Here is a 14,593-nt window from a genome sequence, read left to right on the forward strand (position 1 = left end):
TGTCACTCGGTTGAGTCATTTATTTGATCAGATTTAACTTGTATTTGTTTATTTTTGTACATACTGATATATTTATTTTATTGATTATTTGTTAATATACTCTGTTATTACAACTACTGCATGTATTTCAATATACCCCATAGTAATGAGGTGATAATTTGGTGGGATCTATTCCTGGACCTATAGTACAAAGTGTAATTTGTGATATTGTTACACCCTTAAGAGGCCCAAGGGTCGTAACACTATGCTGAGTAAAGGCATAAAGTAGCCGGCTCCTGGCCACCTAAAGCGGGCAGTAGCTCCATATCCTTGACTAGAGGAAGACGTTATTTGAGAGCCGAAGTGGATGGCTCCGTCTTCCCTCGAGGGAGGACGACGACGACGTGTCTATTCCGTTCTCCCTCGATGGGTCACTACTCAGTCTCACTCACAAACTTACATCGAACGGACGTTGATTCACGTCTGTTTACATAGACGCCGTCCTTTCTTATCACACTCATAAATAGTGGAACTTACGGTTGATCTACACTCAGGAATTATACAAATAATACTTTTTAATAAAAGAAGAAACTTCAATTGGGTTTCGTTACTAAAGCCTAATAATAATATACATGAACCAACCTGGTTAACTTTGACTTAACTAGCCGGTTCATGTTTGCCTTATTTCGAACATTAACACAGTTTTCTAGGCCGTAGGTCCGCGCTTCCAGGTACCCCTAAGTCTCTTTCACACGTCGACTTCTCTTGGTTGATGCGGTTACGGCTGTATATATTGACAGTATTTGTTCTTCCAATATTAAGTACGCTGCACTTGCTGGTGTTGAATTTCATTTGCCATTTTACTGACCACTCCTGCAGTTTATTTAAATCCTTCTGTAGTGCATTTGCATCCTTCCCTGAATTAATCTGCTGCCCTATTTTGGTGTCATCCGTAAACTTACTTATGTCACTGCTGATCCCAGTATCTAGGTCGTTTATGTAGATTATGAACAAGAGTGGGCCCAGTACTGACCCTTGGGGAACCCCACTGGTTACACGGCCCCACTCAGATTTAACACCATCTACTCTGACCCTCTGTGTTCTATCGGTAAGCCATGATTTTATCCAATTTAAAAGTTTCCCCTCGATACCATGAGCCTGAAAGTATGAGGAGCTGGTTGATGGCTGTGCGCGAGTTGATTTATGTGGTGAGGCAGGAACGCAGGCTACAACCACATATTTTGGCTAACCTTTTTCCTGATCCAGTGGTGCAGGTAGCTGCAACAATTGGGGTGAGACAGAGTTGCAACTGACTGCCCAATATATTGGGTTTCGCCTTAGTAGCCTGTCCATCTTGCATTGCCTTCATCCTCCGGTGTAGTCATTGGGTTCCCGTGTTAAGAACATAAGAACATGAAAATGGAGGAAACTGCAGCGGGCCAATTGGCCCATACTGGGCAGTTTCATTTACACCCAACCCCTATCGCTCATATATCCATCCAAACTATATTTGAAGCTATCCAGCGTATTCGAGTTAATGATGATATTTGGTAACTTGTTCCACTCATCCACTACTCTATTTCCAAACCAATGTTTACCCATCTCGAGGCTAAATCTAAATTTGTCAAATTTAAAACCATTGTTCCGAGTTCGCTCCTGGTTGGATAATTTGAGTACCTTTGTTATATCACCTTTGTTTAGCCCAGACTTCCATTTATAAACCTCGCTCACATCGCCCCTCACTACGTCTCTCGAGGGAGTGCAAATTAAGATGTTTTAACCTGTCATTGTACTTAAGGTTCCTAATGTCTTGTCATTCTCCTCTGAATTCTTTCTATGGATTCTATATCCATCCTATAGAACGGCGACCAGAAGTGAACTACGTAATCCAAGTGAGGTCTCACAAGCGCAAGAAGTGAGTTTTACGATAATCTCGCTAGTCTTGTAACTAACACTCCTTTGTATGAACCCAAGTACGCTGTTAGCGTTGTTTCGAGCAAATACACATTGTTGTCTTGGTTTAAGATTCCTACTAATCATTACTCCTAAATCTTTCTCACAGTCTGATTCCTCTTTAACAACGTTGTTCTTCTGATATCTGGTTTCTGTTTACATCTCTTAGGCTAAGTACTTTACATTTATCCACATTAAATTCATCTGCCATTTTCAGACCATGCGAAAATTTTGTTTAGATCTTCCTGCAGTTTTGCGGAGTCCTCGTCAGATTGATTACACACCCGATTTCAGTGTCTTCAGCAAATTGACTTATGTTTCTGTCTACGCCTATATCTATGTAGTTTATGTATATAATAAACAGTAATTGTCCAATACCTCATTCACACCATCCATGCTTCAGTCACACCACCTCAGGCACATCCTCATTGCCTCAGCTACTTCATACTTGCCACTGTGACATCATCCATGCTTCAGTCACATCACTCGTGCTTCATTCACCCTACCCATACCAAAGTCACGCCATCCATGCCTCGGTCACACCAACCATGCCTCGGTCACACCATCCATGCCACAGTAATACCACCCCAGCCCATGCTTGAGTCACACCGTTCATGCCTCCGTCAAGCCACCCACACCAGCACTACTACTATCACTGCTACTACTACTTCCACTACTATTACCATGACCGAGATAACTACCAACACCACTACCACTCCACCACCACAGAAAACGCAGCAGCCGGTCCAGCCTCCCCTGTGGCTATTCTTTCCTCAAGCCCCAGTGGCGCAATCGGTTAGCGCACGGTACTTATATGACAGTGTCTGAGCAATGCCGGGGTTGTGAGTTCGAACCTCACCTGGGGCAGCAGTTTTCTTCACCAGGTTGACTCCTTCAGAAGCGTGACCCACGGCGTTGAGTCTAATCAAGTTTCCCCTTCCCTTAACCTTCCCACCGCGTTACCATGGCGACGCTTGACGGTGTGTAAAGGGGATTTGAGCCACCCACTATTCTGCAGGGGTTAAATCGTCGTCTCCAAGGGGTTAAGATATCTTCCTGTGCAGGTTAGCAGCGCCCTGTAGCCCGGATAATTTTTCATGTCCATGTGTCGGCAATTACCGGCGGACTAGCTAATATTTTAAGAGGGAATTTGTCAGGTGCTGCGAGACCCCACTTCACCGTACTTGTGCAACCACGGAGGTCATCAGTGCACCAGGATTGATGATCTATGTCAGGTACAGGTGCCTTTACATGAAAGCAGCCAACCATCCTTTGGAGTTTTCGTCACTGAACGAACTTATTAACACTTCCAAAGAACCACTAAGTTGTGGTAACTAGAGTTATGACCTCACCTGACAAGGGCTACCACTACTGAAACCAGATTATGGGGGAGGGGTTAGTTAGGATAGGCGATCACACCCTGTAGGTGTGAGGTGTGGTGACAGGAGTTGTGACTTCACATGAAAAGAGTTACCACCAATGACACAATTTCGACAGACAAATAACCAGGGAGTTGATACACACAAATAAAGTTTTAAGGAGTCCATTTAACTCTTCCAATAAAAAAAAACTCGGAGAACAAAGTTCCTCAAAAAATTTATAACGTAAAGAAAAAACAAAATATCCGGACAAGTAAATCTCAAATCACTTGCCCAGGACAAGTAAATTTTCCACATAACTTGGACAACCAGAATTAAACCATCATCCTCAATGGGTTAAACCATTGTCTTCCGGGGGTGGTGTCTTCTAGGCGAAATGGTTTAAAAGTTAGAAATTGCCTTCTTTCGGGAGGTAATTAGCATAATTTATGCTTTTACACCGGGCTACTTTCTTTAAATATTACCACCATCGAGTTTATACCAAGCTGAGTTGAGAGTTTAGTTGTGTATAAACAGTTCTTACTTTTCGAAGTCTTGTTATAAGTTTTATTCTAGATTTGCTACACATGTTAGTCTCCCGACAAATCAAAACCACTTAGAACAGGTATACGTACAACCACTTTAGCGACCTCACTACACTAAGGAACATGGCTGATCGTAACAAAGAATTCTTAAGGAAAATGATAGATTACTTTACAAAGCTTAGGATTATAAGGAATCTCTCGAGTAATAAAAATCCAGGAATGAATGCGAGACAAGAGCTGCGCTGACACTGAACCACCACTAGGTGTTAACTGCCGTGGTTTAATCATGGACACAATTTGGGGTTTTATCTTGTTCATTATTATCCAAAATCTTATTTTGTTCTACACAAGCACTTCACCCATATACAAAACACACACAAACCCTTAAATTTACATAACGAAAACAGTGATATTACTGTGCTGTGTCAATACGGTGATCTGTCCCAAGTTTCCTGGTCTCTGTGGATTACCTTAATTTTCCCTTATTAAAAAATGTGTAGATGTGTCGGTGAAATTGAAGTTTCAATACCAATTGTATTTTACCAGAAATCTAGATTTTTATCGTGGCATTTGCTATGGTTCATTCGAATTTAACCTTCATTCCGTCGGAAACGGGTCGTTGTTGAATTATTTATAACCCCCCCAATAGAACCTGACCTAACCAATCAAAGAAACCTACCTAACCTTGCCTAACTTCCTAGCCAGGAGGATATAAACAGAAAGTACCCATTATGATATTTACGTGAATTTCCTACGTGAATTTACCATCTCGGTTATTATCCATTTGCAAAGGAAGTGGTATTAGAAAACAAATGGCAATTGACGAGACATAGCTTTTGGTGAACCCATAATTGTTCTAACCCATGGGAGTGAAGCTGCAATAATACCGATGTATGAAATATTATAAGAATGCTCGTTGTGTCATACTTTCTTAATGTGCACACACTTCGCATTCATAAGTGTTCGACAGCTGGATGTATTTATTTTAACACCATCAGGTTCCTGCGTTTCAGAACAGTTTAAATATTATTAACTTACGTCCGGCAGGTGTGAAGAGCAGCAAAGGAGCGCTGTACACCTTCACTCCACGTTTCGTCCGCTTCAACTAATTAACAGTCCACGACTGTTAAGACTCCACACTAGTAACCCGGCGACTCTTCACTGGTCTGATCCAAAGTTATTCCACAGCTCCGAGACTCCGTGTCCTCCACACACTGAACCATCTCTAGTTGGAACAGATTTTCATATTCGTGGTGATGCACGTGACATGAAGTGTCACTACATTACATATAATAAAAACGACTAACCTCTATAATAATATTTTACCGGATGGGTGACGCTGACATATTTGCTTTTTAGTAAGCTGACACCATAAGAAATTATTGATGGCTTCGAAAAACACGATTGAGAGTTCGACTCCCACATGCTGAACCTCCTACAGATCAAAACTCTGTTGTAGAAGACGTTCTTGTCACTGTTGTGATAATGAGGACGAGATACTACTTGTTGTGGGTCATTGACGGGAAAATGACAACCTGCGTAGATTCTGCCAGAGGTAATGGAGGACGGTTTTTACGCAACTGATCTACATAATTACTGATAGTTCTGACAGATGTGGCTTAAAGCTCGATTCAAGGTTCGACTCTTTGTTCTTAGAGTCTCAGTCACACAAAATTCTTGATATACAAGAACATTGTTACGAGTTGGGGATTTAGAATATAGTTAAGTCTACCCAGATCCCAACAGGCAACAACAACAACAAAAACAAAGACAATCATACTACAAAAGGGTTGACAAAGGATGCGAGTTTTTGTTGTGTATAATAAAGTACCATAAATTCCTTAACAAAATATTCAGCTTCTTATAAATTACCCTTAACCATACTTAACCTAATCATACACAACATTGGCTTAACAGTATATTCATATGTATACAACATTAGGAAACAAGTCGACGTGGGAAGGCAATATAAGATTATAAAATACTCAAGTGCAGTGCTGAGATGGCTGACGAGTAAGGCTGAGTATTGAAGAAGATGGTAGGTAGTCACTATGCCGTAGGTTTCCAGGATAGGTGATCCTAGTGTGGTCACTTCTCAGAGTGAACTGAACTGTCCTCGATCTGGAGCTGATGAGGAAGACTTGGAGGAGGTGACACAACAACCAGGATATGGAGAAGGGAAACCCCGGAGTGGTAACTAAGACTAGTCATACTCGGGTTTCGTCCCTAGATGGCGTTGCTCGTGGTGCTGGGTAGGTAGATCATAACAATAGATGGCGTGGTTCGTAACAACATAAAATTGAAGGATACTGCAGCGTGCCTATTGGCCCATAATAGGCAGCTTTGTTTACCCAACCCTTATCACTCATATACCTGTCCAACCTATATTTGAAGCTTTCCAGAGTGTTCGAGGTCATGATAGTGCTTGGTAATTTGTTCCTTTCATCTATAACTCATTGCCACAGAGGCAGATCTAGAACCTCAAAGTGACCGACTTCCGGGCTGGGATTTTTGAGTGTATGGCTGAGGGGGGAGGGGGGGTTAAGTGTTAATTATTTCTCTATTAACTTTCCATTTACTTTCTTTAGTTTGTTACAAATACAGATTTCAATGTTAGTGTGTGATATAAAAAAAATAATTAATTTTAATTGATGAATGGGATGCTTCATTATGTGTAATAATTGTGTATCTATCGATTTCTCTATTTATTTATATCATGCCTGTAGGAAAAGTAAAACACCCATAACTGTATCACACACTAATAATGTTTATTATGAAGAAACCTGACCACATACACTAGATCATTCTGTATGGTCTTCGTCAGCCAAACCAGTAGGCTATTTACTTGTTTCACGCCGATTTTTTTATATTTTGTTTAACTTACAACCATTGCTACGTGTTCACTCCTGGTTTCATAGTTTAAGAACCTTTGTGACATCGCTTTTATTTAATCCCATCTTCCATTTATAAACTTCAATCGGATTGCTCCTCACTCTACGTCTCACAAGAGAATGCAAATTCAGTTTTCTCAGTCTATCTCTACAGTATACTCAAGGTTCCAAATACGTGGGATTAACTTTGTCATCCTCTTAATTATTTATTATTATTATTATTATTTATTTAATTTATTACACCACAAGGGCCAACAAGCCGTCACAAGACCACGTGGTCTTGATGTGAGTCATCTTCTTCAGAATGCTTTCTTGCTTCTAGGAAATCGGTATTCAATCTACATTACGGTGACCAATGCTGAAGTGCATAACACAATACACACGAGATAGTTTAAGGATAACCTCGCTTGTCCTGTTAATAATGCTCCTTGATATTATGAACTCTTATTACCTTATTCGCCTCATTTCGAACATAACCGCAGTCTTGATTTGTTTTTTTGGTTCCTGCTTATCATTACTACTGAATCTTTCTCACATCGAAATTTCATGTCTAAGTTGTAGAAGTAATAGCTGGCTCCCGTTTCCATTTCCTAACCTTTTTCACATATACGAGTAAATTGAAACTTAAATATTTTATTGACAATAAAAACTATTAACGTACATCAAAAGGACAGGATAGTATACTGCTCCCACCCTCACCTTTGCCATCCCTTTCTGGGGCTTGCAAAAGATTATAAATGTTATAACAATACACGGATTATTTTTACACCCATGAAATAGTTCATTTTGACATGAGCACTGTACTACATTAAAATAACAGATATTATAATCTTATCCAACAAACTTGTTTCTTTAAAGAAGTGATCTAACTGTTCCTGTGTGGTTGGATGTTTTCACATCCTAATGTTGTAGTGTTATGTGCATCCCTAAGATGACACAGTTGACCCGCCCCTCCAGTAATATTTGTATCCCAATCTTAGTATCATTATAACAGTATCAACAGATGGTAAGTTAGTCCCGTAAGTTACACTAGTGTTTTGTAAAACAAAAATAATGCTGAAAACTCTCACTACATATCCCTTCTTGCTTTTCCCATTCCTCTCTTTTTCTTTTCATTTCCCTATTTATCGTTTTAATACTTACATTGCTAACAATTTCTATATACTGTACATCTTACATAGACTGGTAAACGGAGTTGGTGGGGGTGGGGGAGTGGGTAGTGCTGGTGGTCGGCCGAACGGGTGGGGCGGGTGGGTATACAGATGGGTGGTCAGGCGGATGGGTGTTGGTAAAGGGGTGTTGAAAAAGCATATACTGTAGTTCAAATTTATAACATCAAGTGTAAAGAGACACATAATGTCAGGTTGGCCGAGTGGTCTAAGGCGCCAGACTTAAGTTCTGGTACTCGTAAGAGTGCGTGGGTTCGAACCCCACACCTGACACTTGACATTTTTGAAGGTAAGAGGGAGATGATGAACACCACGACTCTTGGTGCTGACCAACTGGGAGACATTGTGTGTGTGTGTTTGTGGACGGTTCCGAGTGTACGGTTTGCGGACGGTTTTCCGCAGGTTGGTGGGGGTTCTGACGGTTGTGTGTGTTTCTTCACACAGTCAAGAACACAGCGTTGGAGTGTGTGGCCATATGTATCTGACAACACAATTTACTTTTAGTTTTGTTCACATCTGTTCGAAGGATATTATACTGCCAAAGGTACTTATATCCTAATCTTAGTCTAGCGATTACAACATCTTGTAATCTAGTGATCTTGTTGCTTGATACATGGAATGTCAGGACCCTTTTGGATACTGGCACAAATGAGCGTCCTGAAAGAAGAACTGCCCATGTGACAAAAGAGCTGGCTAGATATAACATCGACATAACAGCCATTAATGATTCCCGGCTTCCAGACGAGGGTCGACTCACAGAACGGAGTCTGGCTTTACCTTTTTCTGGAAGGGTAAGCCTGCTGCGGAGAGAAACTGCATTTATGGAGTTGGCTTTGCCATCCGCCAATGCATAGTACATCGGCTAACTAAAATGCCTGTTGGGATCAACGAGCGCCTCATGACGCTCAGAGTCCCACTGAATCACTCATGTCATGCCTTCTTTACAGGTGTATACGCCCCAACACTATGCAGAGGATGACATCAAGGAGGCCTTTTACGCCAACCTTGACAGTGCTAACCTTTATCCACAGAGAAGATAAGGTTGTACTTCTAGGGGACTTCAATGCCAGAGTTGGTAGAGATGTTGACATGTGGCAGGGAACCATAGGGAGAAATGGACTAGGCAATTGTAATCCCACCGACCTCCTACTCCTCAGCTAGTGTGCACTTCTTGCATTTGGCCCTTAGTTCGATACCGCACCCAAGCTCCTAGGCACTCTTGGTACTCGGATATTAATCCCGCTGTATTAAATACATCTAGCCTCACACATTTCGCTCGTAGGCAGTCATCAGATTCTCTGATGATTGTGAAGTAAAACAATCTGACTTCAGTGTGGAACGGAAACTTTGTTCGTTTCCCTGAACAGGAGCATGATTTTCGCCTCTATTGCAAACTAGCACACACTTACTTGACAAGTTTACTAAAAGTAAATAGTTGAAGCTTTCAACATCACTCACAAAGGATCTTGAATGTAACACATACTCAGCCATTCATAATTTCAAATCTCCGAGCATAACATTACATTCCAAGATTCTTAAGTACACGAGAAAAAACGGAGGTATCTCTCTCTCTCTCTCTCTCTCTCTCCATTATCTTAATCTGTTCATGAAAGGAAACAAGGGGGAGTAGTTTATAAGGTTATATTCTCAAAATATATAATGCACAATTACCTGTAATTATTTTAAAATACAACGAATATAACCATCTACATTACGTCACTGTGTGTGGCCACTAGACACAGCATCTGCGACCACTACACAGCACCTGTGGCCACTAGGCACAGCCGCTGCGGCCACTAGACACAGCAGGTGGAGCCACTAGACACAGCAGGTGGAGCCACTAGACACAGCAGGTGGAGCCACTAGACACAGCAGGTGGAGCCACTAGACACAGCAGGTGGAGCCACTAGACACAGCAGGTGGAGCCACTAGACACAGCAGGTGGAGCCACTAGACACAGCAGGTGGAGCCACTAGACACTTCAGCTGCGGCCTCTAGGTACAGCAGCTGAGGCCACCAAGTATTACTTCTTGGTCTCCCTGGAGTAGTTAGAAATATGAGAGTTCTTCTTCATCGCGTCGTCCCAGTTCTTGCCGTCAAACTTCTCGTACTTGACCTTCTTCACGGTGCCGTCATCCAGACAATGGGGTGCTACACCTGTAACAGGGAGATGGTGACGTCAATGCCTTTTTTTAACCACAGCAGCGCGCCAAGCTCTCGTCTAAATTGCACTGAAACTTCTTAACGAGTTCAAGTTGATGGTGTTTGGTTTATTGTTCCACTAATTTATATCCAAACCAATGTTTACCCAATTCCGGCCTAAATCTAAATTTCACGAATTCAAAACCATTGCTCACTCCTGATTTAATTGCTTAAGTACGTGTTTAAAAGTGAACCCATAAAAAGTTCACTTGTAGTCCTGATCATTCAGCCAGGGGCAGCACCTTAATTATTTACCCTGAAGGTACGTACCGTAGCCGTCTGGGTTAGACCTGGGTATGTAGAAGGGCTGGACACCGCAGGTGGAGCAGAAGTTGTGTTTGGCTGTGTGAGTGTTGAAGGAGTAGGTGGTGAGAGCATCGTGACCTTTCAACAACTTGAACTGGCTGAAGGGAACGATGAAGTGCTTGTTTTGTTTCTTGACGCACAAGCTGCAACTGTGGAAGGTCAACATATATCAGTAAGCGGTCAAACCACGTGTGGAGTAGAATTGAGAAAATACGAGTATACCTGCCCGCAAAAAACAGGTACAGTACAGTAAAATCATAAAATAATTTTACCCTCTCGTTCTATGGATTTCAAAATGAAAACTTCCTCTTCTGTCGTCGCGAATGGGTAAGTGCGACGCCATTTCCTTTATCCATGTGTTTCGAAATATTTAAATCATATTTGGAATCATAGGAGTACACAGAAAAAGAAATCGCATTTTGACAAGTGGCAGGAATAGTGTCACACTGGCAACTTCATATCCAAGATCTTTGTATGGAATATTTCACAGATTTACGATAGTGTTCGACACCGAAGGAGCAATAGTAATTTAGGTCTGACAGTACAGTACAGTGCGTGATTGGGCATGTTCAGAATTCCTAACAACAGTTATTTGATGATTACATGTTAGTAGCGTGCATGTCCTGTAATTATGGAGGATTATAATCGAGTATGATAAGAGAGAGACATACGTGCAGTCGATGACGATCAGTGTAGAGGGTGCCATAACCTCGAACCTGATGGCACCACAGTGGCACCCACCTAAGTGTCGGACCAGGTCAGTCGCCATTATCACGGCAGGTCAACTTGTAGGACCAGATGGAGATAATTAATGACCTCCAGAAACCTGTGTGCGAGAGAGGCCAGATGAGGGTAATTACGGACTTTCAGAGGACTTGCTTGTGAGAGAGAGGCCAGGTAGAAGTAATAACTGATCTCAAATGACCTGTGAGTTAGAGATCAGCTGGAGGTAACGTATTGACCCCCAAACGATCTACATGACATATAAAGAGGGCCAGATAGAGATAATTGCTGACCTCGTAAATGTGTGAGAGGCCAGAGACAGAAATAATGACTGACCTCTACACGACCTGTGTAAGAGAAGCCATATGGAGGTAATTATTAACCTCTACAAGAGCAGTACAAGGAAGAGGCCAGGTGTAGGTAATTACGAACGTCTGCAGGACATTGTGTGAAAAAGAAATCAGCCAGGGGTAATCACTGACCACTAGGTAACGAGAGAGAGAGAGAGAGAGAGAGAGAGAGAGAGAGAGAGCAGACCTCGGGAACACCTATAATAACTAAGTGTACCTAATCAGCTGCTCCAAAACACATTTTCTCTCTACACCAGGTGACCCTCTACAACACCTGCACACACACCTGCATTAATTAATTTTTTGGATCACCTGAAGATTCGACTCCCCAGTTTATTTCACCTGATTATTACCTGGGGAAGTTAGATGTTACAGGTTAGTTTACGTTATATTTAGTTAAGTTTAGGTCAAGTTAGCTATCCTTACTTACCCTCACTAACCTAACGTTAAAACAGATTAAGTAAGGTTAACTCAACCTTTGTTCAATTTAGAAGAAATTAAGTTTATGCTAAATTAGGTTAAGCAAGATTAAATTAACGTTAAGTTACGTTAATCCAATTATATTGGCAATCATGTAACACAAATACATGAACAACACAAGATTCATGACTATTTAGCGGTTGAATTGTCATATATAGATACTAATTAGTGACTCGGTGTTAATTACCGAGTCTGTTAATAAGCGTGCCTCAGTGTTGATTACGGTCATGTTAAAATGTTAATCACTGTCAGTTAATGCGTGTGTCTCAGTATCAATTACTCATACAGCATCAATTGGTGTTTAATTAGTGTCAATTAACATGTCTCCATATTAATTAGGGTGGCTGTCAATTATTGGGTCTCCGTATACTCTCCAGCGCGTCTCCGTATCATTCAGTGTAGAGTGGTGTAGTAACAAGAGAACAAATGCCAGTATTTTCGTTCACACTAACTGTAGGAGCATCGAGACTACCATTATCCATGAACAACTACGTTGGACTGGCCATGTTACCCACATGGACAACAGTTGATTGCCAAAGCAGCTACTCTACAGTCACCTAACGAATAGTAAACGTAACGCCGGCGGGCAACTGAAAAGGCAATTATGAAAAAGTGCCAAATTGACCCCCTCACCTGGGAGACGATTACTCCACACCGTAACGCTTGGAGGAGCACCACACGAGAAGGTGTCAATACTTTCGAGTTAGCCCGACTGCAAACAAAGGCAGACAAGCGCCAACACCGGAGAGATGCTGCCCCCCACACTAGATGTAACCCTCCACATGTGCAACATCTGTAGACGAACCTGCTAGTCCCGTATTGGCCTCTTTAGTCACCACACAGCTCACCAACGAAGGTGACATCCTTAATAACTCATATTATTGCATCATACCTGGATGATCGTCATACTCGATTCTGAGTGACAGCAAAGTAGTGGTAAAGTAGGTTAGTAATGTAGAAGTAGAGTAGTATAGTCGTGTAATAGTGTAGTGGTGTAGTAGTATAGTCGTGTAATAGTGTAGTCGTGTAATGGTGTAGTGGTGTAATAGTGTAGTGGTGTAGTAGTATAGTAGTGTAGTGGTGTAGTGGTGTAATAGTGTAGTGGTTGTAATGGTGTGGTGGTGTAGTGGTGTGGTGGTGGTGTAATAGTGTAGTGGTGTGGTGGTGGTGTTATAGTGTTGTGGTGTAATAGTATAAGCATCGCACACACAACACTGGGTGTCTTTAAGTGTTAATAATGTTTAATTGGTTACACACACACACACTCACACACACACACTCACACACACACAAGTGGTCGCCGAGCATAATCACAAGGACAAATCTCGCCTTGTCACATGCGATGGTCGAGAAATTGCGCTTATTATTTTGTTTCTTGCCTGAGAGGTTAGGTTAGGTTGGGTTTCTTGAGAATCATTTAATTCTTAACAATCGCGAGAGACAATGAGATGGAATTTGACTGTACGGAAAACCTCGGTCTAAGATCACTTGTAATACGTCCAATTAAAAAACAAAACCTTAAAATATTAATATATATCCTTAATTAATATAAAATATATAATAAAAAAATGTTCTTGAAAACGGCAGAACTCACTCACAGAAGTAAATGAAGGAGACGTACACACAGCTTAACGAAGGTATGACTCACTGAGACTGAGGGGTGGTGTTCTGCTGAGGCCTGGTCGACTGAGGGGTGGTGTTCTGCTGAGGCCTGGGAGCAGAGTGCTGGTCGACAGCCGGCACACACTGCTGCAGCGTGACGTCACACAGTGGCCATGGTGATGGTTGTTACCACACACCGCCACAACATCTCAACTCTCACCACAACAACACATGACCTTCAAGTACAGTTAACACACGATTTGTTATTAAACTGGCCAACTCAACTGGTTGTTATTGAGGGACAGAAACCTAAGATCGTTATTTAACTGGTGATATCCTCTTGTTGATCAAGAAATATGGTTACCCAACTGGTCAGACAAGGTCATCACATAACAACACCTCTTGTTATTCTGCCAGTGATTTGCGCCGTTTAATCTTTAGGGGATTGAGATAACGTTGTTAAAGTTTTATTGATCTCATCACAGTAGAGCATTAACTAGAAACTACAATGAAAAGCAGGATAATGAACAATGAATAACCCACCAAACAGTAATTAAATACAATAACACCGCTACAAAAAAAACCGAAAAACAACAAACACATAAAATAATAATAAAAAAATAACATGACGCACAAGTTGTGTTGCCAGTTGAACTAAGGTTTATCACGGTCCACCTCAAACACCACTAGTCTGTTGCCCAACTACAGATCCTTACCTCACGTTGAAGTTTCCCCAGGTTTAGTTGTTGACGCCATACCGTCCGTTGTTGTGTGTCTAGTTGTAAGTGTGAGGCAGTTAATATGCTTAGAATACGTTCTCACATAAGATTAGACTTTGAGCAAAAATTATCAATTGAATCTGTGAGAGAATCTATGATTGTGCTATAACTTAAGTTAAATAAGTACTTGTACCACAAGCAAGATAGAAAAAATGAGGTAATTAAGTCTTTTGTCGTATTTTAATTTAGTAAATTATATTATGCTCTCACATATCCAGTTAGGAAGGAAAATTAACGTAGAAACCTTCGAGAATAG

At 41.4% G+C, this 14,593-nt stretch overlaps 1 protein-coding gene and 2 non-coding genes across 6 annotated transcripts; 2 read left to right on the top strand and 1 right to left on the bottom strand.

Moving 5' to 3' along the window:
* The first annotated feature begins 2,709 nt into the window (after positions 1–2,709).
* Trnai-uau lies at positions 2,710–2,799 on the top strand. Its single transcript is given in 2 exon segments — positions 2,710–2,747; positions 2,764–2,799. It is a non-coding gene; the product is annotated as a tRNA-Ile (tRNA).
* Positions 2,800–8,084: 5,285 nt separating this feature from the next.
* Trnal-uaa lies at positions 8,085–8,168 on the top strand. Its single transcript has one exon. It is a non-coding gene; the product is annotated as a tRNA-Leu (tRNA).
* A 1,353-nt stretch (positions 8,169–9,521) lies between these two features.
* On the bottom strand, positions 9,522–13,707 carry LOC121853084 (centromere protein V-like). 4 transcript variants are annotated; one of them, XM_042347015.1, is made up of 5 exons: positions 13,668–13,685; positions 13,605–13,634; positions 11,075–11,229; positions 10,368–10,552; positions 9,522–10,052 (listed from the first exon to the last, which is right to left on the bottom strand). In XM_042347015.1, exons 3-5 carry the CDS (start codon positions 11,170–11,172, stop codon positions 9,919–9,921), a joined length of 417 nt encoding a protein of 138 aa, XP_042202949.1. In that variant the 5' UTR covers positions 11,173–11,229; positions 13,605–13,634; positions 13,668–13,685; the 3' UTR covers positions 9,522–9,918. The 4 variants fall into 4 exon arrangements, with proteins under 4 accessions (XP_042202949.1, XP_042202948.1, XP_042202947.1 ...); XM_042347014.1 differs by having other exon boundaries at positions 13,605–13,707; XM_042347013.1 differs by lacking the exon at positions 13,668–13,685 and having other exon boundaries at positions 13,555–13,652.
* Positions 13,708–14,593: the final 886 nt, after the last annotated feature.

Source organism: Homarus americanus, unplaced genomic scaffold, assembly GCF_018991925.1.
Source record: "Homarus americanus isolate GMGI-L3 unplaced genomic scaffold, GMGI_Hamer_2.0 scaffold15794, whole genome shotgun sequence".
NCBI lineage: Eukaryota > Metazoa > Arthropoda > Malacostraca > Decapoda > Nephropidae > Homarus > Homarus americanus.

Coding starts and splice junctions, on each gene's coding strand:
- LOC121853084 (XM_042347014.1), bottom strand. CDS start 11,172: ATGGCGACTGACCTGGTCCGACACTTAGGTGGGTGCCACTGTGGTGCC. Junction 10,553..11,074: donor CTGATCGTCATCGACTGCAC/GTATGTCTCTCT, acceptor GACCTTCCACAG/TTGCAGCTTGTGCGTCAAGA. Junction 10,053..10,367: donor GTCTAACCCAGACGGCTACG/GTACGTACCTTC, acceptor TCCCTGTTACAG/GTGTAGCACCCCATTGTCTG.